The 9,433-nt window shown below is 45.1% G+C and overlaps 2 protein-coding genes across 5 annotated transcripts in view; one reads left to right on the top strand and one right to left on the bottom strand.

Annotated features, from left to right (window-relative positions):
- haus2 (HAUS augmin like complex subunit 2) overlaps window positions 1-2,573 on the bottom strand; it is a 9,221-nt gene extending 6,648 nt beyond the window's left edge. The window contains exons 1-3 of the mRNA XM_041971243.1: window positions 2,424-2,573; window positions 1,456-1,543; window positions 664-762 (exon numbers count right to left, since the gene is read on the bottom strand). Coding sequence (XP_041827177.1) covers window positions 664-762; window positions 1,456-1,543; window positions 2,424-2,428 — 192 coding nt within the window. The 5' untranslated portion in view covers window positions 2,429-2,573. The remainder of the gene's footprint in view (window positions 1-663; window positions 763-1,455; window positions 1,544-2,423) is intronic.
- A 1,951-nt stretch (window positions 2,574-4,524) lies between these two features.
- Window positions 4,525-9,340, top strand: lrrc57 (leucine rich repeat containing 57). 4 transcript variants are annotated; one of them, XM_041971461.1, is made up of 6 exons: window positions 4,525-4,661; window positions 5,402-5,625; window positions 6,491-6,626; window positions 6,701-6,969; window positions 8,107-8,292; window positions 8,378-9,340. In XM_041971461.1, exons 2-6 carry the CDS (start codon window positions 5,542-5,544, stop codon window positions 8,417-8,419), a joined length of 717 nt encoding a protein of 238 aa, XP_041827395.1. In that variant the 5' UTR covers window positions 4,525-4,661; window positions 5,402-5,541; the 3' UTR covers window positions 8,420-9,340. The 4 variants fall into 4 exon arrangements, with proteins under 4 accessions (XP_041827395.1, XP_041827394.1, XP_041827396.1 ...); XM_041971460.1 differs by lacking the exon at window positions 4,525-4,661 and adding an exon at window positions 4,685-4,882; XM_041971462.1 differs by lacking the exon at window positions 4,525-4,661 and adding an exon at window positions 4,685-4,888.
- Window positions 9,341-9,433: the final 93 nt, after the last annotated feature.

The following is a 9,433-nucleotide window of genomic DNA, read 5'->3' as shown; positions in this document are numbered from 1 at the left end:
GAGATGTGGGAACATGAGCTGTGGGATGGGATCTGGAGATGTTGGACGTGAGCTGTGGGACGGGATCTGGAGATGTTGGATGTGAGCTGTGGGACGGGATCCGGAGATGTGGGACGCGATCTGGAGATGTTGGACGTAAGCTGTGAGACAGGATCTGGAGATGTGGGCCGTAATGTGTGGGACGGGATCTGGAGATGTTGGACGTGTGCTGTGGGACGGCATCTGGAGATGTTGGACGTGTGCTGTGGGACGGGATCTGGAGATGTTGGACGTGTGCTGTGGGACGGGATCTGAGGGATGGGATCTGGAGATGTTGGACGTGAGCTGTGGGACGGGATCTGGAGATGTTGGACGTGAGCTGTGGGACGGGATCTGGAGATGTTGGATGTGAGCTGTGGGACGGGATCTGGAGATGTTGGAAGTGTGCTGTGGGACGGGATCTGGAGATGTGGGACGTAATGTGTGGGCCGTAATCTGAGGGATGGGATCTGGAGATGTTGGACGTGATCTGAGGGACGGGATCTGGGGATGTGAGACGTGAGCTGTGGGACGGAATCTGGAGATGTGGGACGTAATGTGTGGGACGTGATCTGGACTGCAGAACATTCTGACATCAGCTGCAGTTTTCTGTTAGTGTTTTTCAGATGAACCAGAGAAGCCCACCTCATCCAGCAGTTTCTGCACTCTGATTCGCTCCTCAGCTTCCTCCAGGTGAAAGGAGAAGGTGGGGCTTGGGTGAGAGAGGGTGGGGTCTATTTCCTCCTGATAAGAAGAAAACAGAACATGAAATGTGGTCAGACATCAGGTTGTGGGATCCACGTGTCAGCTACCAGAGAAAGGAAAGCTTCGAGTGAGAAAACGCAGTTCTAGCTGAGTCCATGACGGCTGGAAAATGAAGCAGCATCTGGTGGAAAGATGGAAGAATCATGAGGAATCATACGTCATCCAATCGAATTTCGGTTATCGGATAGGATCAAATCTCGAAAATAAGTTGTTCAAAGGGGAAATTCAGATTCCGAAATCCACTTGGATCAAGTAATCCAATCCTGGTTGTTATCCGGATAAAAATCTCAGTTTGGGTTGTTCAAAACTTGAGTAGAATCCGGATAACTTTGATCCAAAAAACAGGTTTATCCTGATCCCAACAGAGGGCAGGATTACAAGGCAGATTTCAGGAAGAAACAGTTGATCAAATAACAGAACTTTAATAACAAATACAAATAAAATATTACATTTTCCTGTTATTCATCACTGCATAATCAGAAAAGAACCTGTCAAAAATTACATTTATAACAATTTCATCCCTCTACACGTCCCGTCCATCCCTCATTCTGACAGAAAAACAGAGGTTGGCCTGGTACCTCAACACAGGGTAACCTAGTCTACATGGAGGAACCCTGACTTCACCACTGTGTTGGTCATTCAGAAGGAAAACTTAAGACGTGATGTTCTGACCTGGGATGCAGCTCCTACAGAGACACATCTGGAAAGCAGGCTGGCAGCAGGAGTCACGTAGAACGGAGCCAAATCCCACTGATGCATCTGGAATTCAAAGAGAAGGAATAAACAGCCGCTCTCCAGCATCATTTTATTTCATCAGATGATGCACAATCTTCCATTTAATTCAAATGAATTCAAATCCTTTGTCCCCAGAGAGAAATTTTGCAGCCAGAACACACACATAGGACAGACATCACATCAAAAACACCAAAAAACTAAACCAGAACCAATGCCATATGTCAAAAATATATTCACACAGTCCAAAACAATAAAAGAGCTTAAAATAAGTTAAATAAAATCACAGCTAAAAACAAACAGAGAACAGCTATGTCACCTTAGGCCAGAACGACGCGTTAAGCCCAAAAGAGACCTTGAAGCGACGGCCCGAGTAATTTTTGTTTATTTATTACATATTTTGTATTGAATGTTGTCTCTTTGGACTTGTGTTTATGTCCATGATATAAAGGGCCGGTTTCAGAGACTTGCTTTAGAGCTAACATCTCTGCTTGAGCAGAGACTTTAACAAAGTAGTATTTCAGCTAAGTAAGCTTTCTTTCTTTATTCATTCATTCGTTCGTTCAAATCTCTGCCATCGTTTGTTAATCAGACTCCATTTCGTTTTTTTTAATCGCCGGGTTTACTTATCTTAATCCTGGACTCCGTAGTCTCAGACTAAATAAAGCAACCTTAAACCGAGATTAAGAAAGTGATTTTAATTTGCCGTTTTAACTAGTACTGGTTAAGGCCTAGTCCGGGTTTACTGTAAGCCTTGTCTCCGAAAACTATTTAAAAATCAGGCTCAGTCCAAACGTTCATTCCCAGTCATTGTAATTTGTGACCAAACATCAGGTTTCACGCCGTTATCAGCTGGTATGCTCTGTTAACAACAAAGACACGCCTATGAAATGGTCCGAAATCTTCCTACCATCCAGTCCTGGTCGACCCTCGAACCACAGAGCAGAATCCCCGGACCTTAATCCAGAACCTCCATCGGTTTAACATAGAGATAAACAAACCAGAACTTCCGTAGGTTTTCCCGCCAATTGACGTCACTTCTTCTTCTTCTTCTTCTTCTTCTTCTTCTTCTTCTTCTTCTTCTTCTTCTTCTTCTTCTTCTTCTTCTTCTTCTTCTTCTTCTTCTTCTTCTTCTTCTTCTTCTTCTTGGCAGTCTGGACGTGTCTATGGTGTGTTGCTGCCATCTACCGTTCAGTTTCATCCCTTCAGTGGTTCTTCAGAGGCTGGCCCTTCTCAGGGTCCCATATTTTTTTATCAAGTGTAATGTTATAGTTTAATATTTTAGTTTAATATAGTATTTTATTATTTTAAATAAAAAAATATAGTTTAACGTCAAAGTTAAATCCATTTAAAATGAGTTATTAATAATAATAATCATCTTTTTAGTGGGACAACGAAGCAGTGGAATTATATTATGCTACACTTTTTTAATAGTTTCTTCCTTACAATTGCAAAACGTGCATCTGTTGTTGATATGTGGGAAGAAAAGACAGAGAAATTGTACCTTCTGTAGCAACAGGCTGATTGTGATGCCATAATTGAGCAAGAACACAAGTGCCAGGAAGACATGGAGGTGAATTCAGTGCCACTTTACTCAGTTGCAGCTTGCTGCTGCTGCAACTGAGTAAAATGTTTCCAATTGTATTTGCTTTACAATAGGAAAGTCAAGGTTGTCAGCAGTTATCGCATGTCCCACCAATTGCATCTGCTTCTCTCAAAGAATCCACAGCAGATTCATCACAGATTTCAGCAGTTCAAAATCAGTCCCAAGCATTACAGGCACCTGATGCAGTCCAGTCTGTGGCAGTCTGGCTGGAAAAGTCCAAAAATGCAACCTTACAATGAAGGTGAAGATATTGAGCATTATTTGATCACCTTTGAAAGAGTTGCTCAGTGGCCCCAAGACAAGTGGGCTCTTCACCAGGCGCCATTGCTTATTGGTAAATTCCGATCTGCATATGTTGCAATGGATATTGATAATACTGTGGACTATGCAAAAGTTAAACATGCTTTTCTTCAAAAGATTAAAATAAGTGCTGAAACCTATCATGTGAAATTTTGTGCCAGTGTCCTGGGAGAGGAGGAGGCCGCAGGTCCACCTCCAGGACTTGTATATTAAAAGGCTGAATCCAGAATCAAAGACAAAAGAGGGAATTGGAGATCTCATCATTATGGAACAGTTTCTGAAAGTCCTGAACCCTGAACTTCTCAACCCAAAGACCTCCAAAGAACCAGCAGATATGGCTGAGAAAAAGACTGTTTCCAAGTTAAGTTCCGTCCTCCTATACCATACAATAAACAGCTTGGTAATAATAACAATAAGTCTAAACACACACAACAAATTTTTTTACCTTGTCACTTATACTAAATCTGAAAACAGAAACCAGCCACCAAGAACATGCCATGTTTGTGGTCAAGTTGGTTATCTTAAAGCAAAGTGTCCAAAAAAATATGTAAGCAAAAACTACATGTGGTCCTCTCCCCAAGAGAGGTTGAGAGGGATGATGTCTTTGAATATCAACATGAGGAGCTTCTAAGAAAAGTGTTTATTGAAGACAGACCATGTTCTCTGTTGGATTCAGGAAATAATCCCACCCATGTGAGACAAGATTCTCTTCCAAGAAATGTCATTTTGGTGGAGACACAGTAAATATAGTATGCTATATAGTACATAGTATTTTCAGGTATATATTTTGTTGAAACATGCACCTTGAAAATTAAATTCTTACCATTTTGTTAGCCCTCTGCCTACTGCCATCTTTTAGCCACTCAGGTCAACCTAATACGCAAAGAAAATTTAAGCCAAATAATTTTTTTGTAATTGGAAATATCTTTAAAATATAAGTCTTTCAGATATGAGTCTCTGAGTGATATTAAACCATTATAAGGTAGAAACAACATTTCAGTGACAAATGGAGTTGGAATAATTTTTAACAGACTACAGTAGATATGTAAAGGACTTTATTATTTATGTCTATGAGCGCCCAGATCTCGCGAGAGTTTCAGAGAAAGACGTCAGATCAAGTGCGGCTCATCCAGAGTGTACCAGCGACGCCTTAAGCAGCTCCTCTTAATTTTCTCTTCTCTGATTTGATCTCCTTTATTTTAAATATCCGGAGCAGACCTGCACAGGTTTCCTCTCTGACGTAAGTAAACTCAAACAAACCCACTTCCGGTCAGCTAAGTGTAGCCGTTAGCAGGCTAACTCCACCGTGCTAAAGCTGCTTCAGAATAATCTGTAGCTTTGCAAGTTTGGAAGAAGCTTCCGATGATGTGACACACGGCGGAGATAATCGCGTGCTGTACGGTGATTTTACTTGGCTCGTGTGAGCTGTGTGGATCGAGCCTGTGTGGAGGCTGGGATCAGGTCTGAGTTACGTCCGGTCCTCACCTAGCTACACCCCACAGCAGCGTTATGTCTGTGGCGTGAACTCCATCAGTCGTCCACCATCTGTGTTTGCTCCTGTTTTACTACTTACCTCTGAGATAATTACGATTTTACTTTTTAATGTTGGAAATGAGTTATGATAAAGATCAGAGGTTTAGATCCCAGCCTGACCTAAAAGAGATTGAGATAACAAAAACTAAAGGTTTGATCCAGACAAAATCCAAGATTGGATACGTGATCTAATCGGATTACAGAATCCTTTTTTTTTTTTAAACTTTTGAACAACTCATTTATAAGACTTGATCCACTCCAGGTAACTTTTATCAGGATAACTTGAAACAGGATTAAATCTTTTGAACAACCGGATCCTGGTTCTGTTAAACCTGTTTAGTAGCTTGACATCAGATCGGTGGTTTCACAGCTGAGTGGATTTTCAGAGACGTGATAATACCAGGTGTAAATCTGAGACCCGATTTGTTTGTGGACTTTGTCCTGCAGGATTCACCATCTGATCTCAAGAACACCCCCTGAAGAGGAGGAGCTCTGGAGGCTGTCCCTCCTTTAGACATGACCTCTGGGCTGCTGTAGACAGAGATCAGGGGGACCAGTAGAGGACTGGTACGTGGCTACAGGTCCAGATGGGGAACAGCGCCCTCAAATCTCACCTGGAAACGTCCCAGAAGACGGGAGTTTTCCAGCTGACAGGAAAAGGCCTGCAGGAGGTGAGAGGAAGTGTCTGATGTCAGAATGAGTGGGAGGTGATGATGATGAGATGACTGATATTTCCAGGATCAATAACCCAGATAAGACGTCCATTTGTAACATGATTTGTTTACCTGACTGTAAAACACGTTTGATATCAGCTGGAATTCCCGAGGTAGAACGGATACGACACGCTGTCCAGCTGCCCGTCCTCTGCCCATCTGCCATAACATCCGCCATGTTGTCCTCCTCGCTGTACACCTGCTTGTCCACCTGAATGTCCTCCTTACCCATCTGTCACACCGTCATCCTGCCCGTCTGCATGCCTGTCCTCCTTGCTGTCCACCTGCCCGTCCGCCATGACGTCCGCCTGCCCTCTTCGCCGTCCGCCTGCCCGTCCTCCTCGCTGTCTGACTGCCCGTCCTCCTCCTTGTCCTCTGCGCTGTCCACCTGCCAGTCTGCCATGCCGTCCACCTGCTCCTCCTCTTCGCTGTCTGCTAGCCCATCCTCCTCCCCGTCCACTTGCCAGTCCTCCTCGCTGTCCGCGTGCCCGTCCTCCTCCCCATCCACCTGCCGGTGCTCCTCGCTGTCCACCTGCCAGTCCTCCTCCCCGTCTACCTGTTGGTCCTCCTCACTGTCTGCCTGCCCGTCCTCCCAGCTGTCTGCCTGGCCGTCCACCTGCCGGTCCTCCTGCCGGGCCTCCTCACTGTCTGCCTGCCCGTCCTCCCAGCTGTCTGCCTGGCCGTCCTCCTCCCCGTCCACCTGCCGGTCCTCCTGCCGGGCCTCCTCACTGTCTGCCTGCCCGTCTGCCTCACCGTTAGCAGGATGTGCTGTCTGTGGCGGCGGAGGTCATTTGTTGACATCTGGTCTGTGTTTTGGTTCCAGTTTCCTGAGGAGCTTCAGAGGCTCACTGCCAACCTAAGGACAGTGGATTTGTCTGGGAATAAGATCCCGGTTCTTCCCTCCACCATCGGAAACTTTCTGCAACTGAAGAGTCTGACGCTGAACTCCAACCGTCTCAGTGAGTGATGCTCCATCACCATGGACACATTTTACCTTCACAACTCCTCTCATGTTCTGTCTTTCTGTCTGCAGCTGGACTTCCCTCTGAGATCGGGAAGCTGAAGAAACTGGAGACCCTGAGCCTGAATGGGAACCAGATCCAGCAGCTGCCTCCCACTCTGTGTCAGCTTAAAGCCTTGCGGACCCTCAACCTGGCAGGGAATCAGATCTCAGAGTTCCCCCTGGGCCTGGAAACCCTGAGGCAGCTGGATTTGCTGGATCTGTCACGGAACAGGATTCAGAATGTTCCTGCCGAGGTGTCGCAGCTGCAGGCCATAGAGATCAACCTGAACCAGAACCAGGTCTCACTGCCTCTCTGTGTAGTCTCAGTCTACCAGGTCCCGGTAGTCCTAGATATAAGCAGCTCTCAGAGTCTCACTGAGCAGGTTAACTTAAACCCTGTTTCCACCAACAGGTGCGGGTCAGGATGGTTAGGGTGAGGATATGGTTTGTAAACTGTAATCTCATTACATTTCCACAGCCAACCGTAACTTTATCTGAGAGGCGGAGGATCAGCCGGATAGCAACAGATTCCTCAGATAATCTGACGGACATCAGATTTTGTTTAACCTCACCCTGGCCCTGTTCTAAATTATTAGAGCACCCCACACAATTTCAAATTAGATCTGGGCTGGGCATTATTCACCTAAATGTTAGAAGTCTAATTCGGAAACTGGATTTAGTGAAAATTGGGACTGATCCACTGATGCTGATATTCTTGTCCTGTCTGAGACTTGGCTTGGCTCATTTCTATTAAGGGTTAATAGAAATGTGACCATCCCAGAAAAGGTGGTGGTGTTGCCGTCTCTATAAAAGCTAATTTCATGCTACGGTTATATCATCAGTATGGCTCCGTAAGCAATTGGAGTTTTTAGCCCTGAAACTGGAACTTTTTAAGGGACCTTCTTTTAATGTTGCAGGTTGTTACCCCTTCAGCGAGCAGCAATATCTGTTTGTGATACATTTAATTTTTTATAATTCATTAATTGTTCAGCTCATCCAATTCCAAGCACCCAGAGAAATCACTCGAGCGTAGGGGGTTCGCGTCATTTTGGTGTCGTGTTGCAATTTCTCCTCCTAACCTGAAGGTGGCAGCAGGCGTGGTATCGTCCATTAACTCACCAGGTCGGAGTTCAGGTCGATTGATTTTGTCAGGAAATGCTAGACTTAAGTTCATGTTTGAATATCAAAACTAAGCTCAGATATTCCTCCAGATTTCAGCAGGTTGGCAGATTTTGATCTGACAAGTCTAGAAACGTTAGAAGAGACAGGATCTGGAGACCAGACAGAATGAGCTTTGATCTTTTAGTCATGTTGGCCCGTTTAAGGTTTAATGAGAGAAAATCACACAGCGAGACCCATAAAGCTGCTGGTTTTATCTGGTTTTATCAGCATAAATGATGTTGCTATGGTAACCCAGTTTCCTTCTTCTGGTGCAGATCTCGGTGCTGTCGGCAGAGGTCTCTCGCTGTCCCCGTCTGAAGGTTCTCCGTCTGGAGGAAAACTGTCTAGAACTGTCTTCCATCCCTCACTCCATCCTGATCGATTCCCAGGTGTCTTTGTTCTCTGTGGAGGGAAACCTGTTTGAGGTGAAGAAGCTCCGGGACCTGGAAGGGTACGACAAGGTGAGTCCCGGTTTTGAGGTTCTACAGCTGGTTCTGGTCTCTGCAGATCTCAGCTGGTGTGTAATGGTCTCTGTTCCCTCCTCAGTACATGGAGCGTTTCACCGCCACCAGAAAGAAGTTTTCCTGAAAACTTGGATAATGAAGATGACGATGAGTCTGGATCTGTAAGGGAGAATCAGCCTCAGTCCCCCCAACCCACCCACCCACAGCTGCTTCTGCTACTAAACCCAGACCTACAGGGAGCTGGTCCCAGTAGAAACCCAGCCAGAACCGGATCAGCACCACAGAAGAAGACTTGGATGTTTCATAAGATGATATAAAGCTTTATTGCTCATGTGTTGATAGACGGGAACGTTCATCTCCAGCAGATTCTGCTGAACAGATCAAACTTACACCTGTGTCCAGAACTTCAGAACTTCACAGGGTTTCAGGCAGGACAAGAACATCAGGACAGATCTGGATCAAAAGGAAAACTCTGACAAACATTCATGAAACATAAGTTTTAAACATCTGCAGGTCCAGCAGGAAGTTCTGGTTCCTGTTCAGGGTCCAATGCTGACCTGAGATCTGCTGGTTCCAAACCAAACACATCAGAAGCACAAGATATCGGGGCATGCTAATTGCTAACAGCTAAAGGCTAATAGTTCACAGCTAATGACTAACGGCTAACAGTTAATGGCTAACGACTAACAGCTCAATATTTGCTGGGTTCAGCTTCATGGCTGTGACCTGGTGAGCCTGAACCCGGAACTCTGAACAGACTGGGATAATCGGGTTTCTGTCTGTAGTTTAAGTTGTTGTGACTCGTCCTGTTTGTGCAGGTTTTGGTTGTTTACATGTCAACAACATGTTCAGAGAAGAACAGGAAGATGACCGGCTGACAGAATCTGGACTCACCGGACAGATGTTCACTTTTTCACCCATTCAGGACCCGTTCAGAACTGACCCAACATTTACCTGCTTTCCCCTTTCAGACCTGCTCAGATGCTGTCGCTGCATCATTGCTGTAAAATTAATCTGAAAAAATAAAGTAATTTGTTTATCTGAAGATTTAACCTCAGAGGTTTACAGTTCTCTTTCTGTAGTGTGAGGAAAACCTTCAGATCTCTGAGGGATGTTCTCTGGAACGAAGCTGCAGGTA

Source organism: Melanotaenia boesemani, chromosome 20, assembly GCF_017639745.1.
Source record: "Melanotaenia boesemani isolate fMelBoe1 chromosome 20, fMelBoe1.pri, whole genome shotgun sequence".
Taxonomy (NCBI): Eukaryota; Metazoa; Chordata; class Actinopteri; order Atheriniformes; family Melanotaeniidae; genus Melanotaenia; species Melanotaenia boesemani.
The sequence above is the reverse complement of the archived record's forward strand: the minus strand, read 5'-3'. Positions and strand labels throughout refer to the sequence as shown.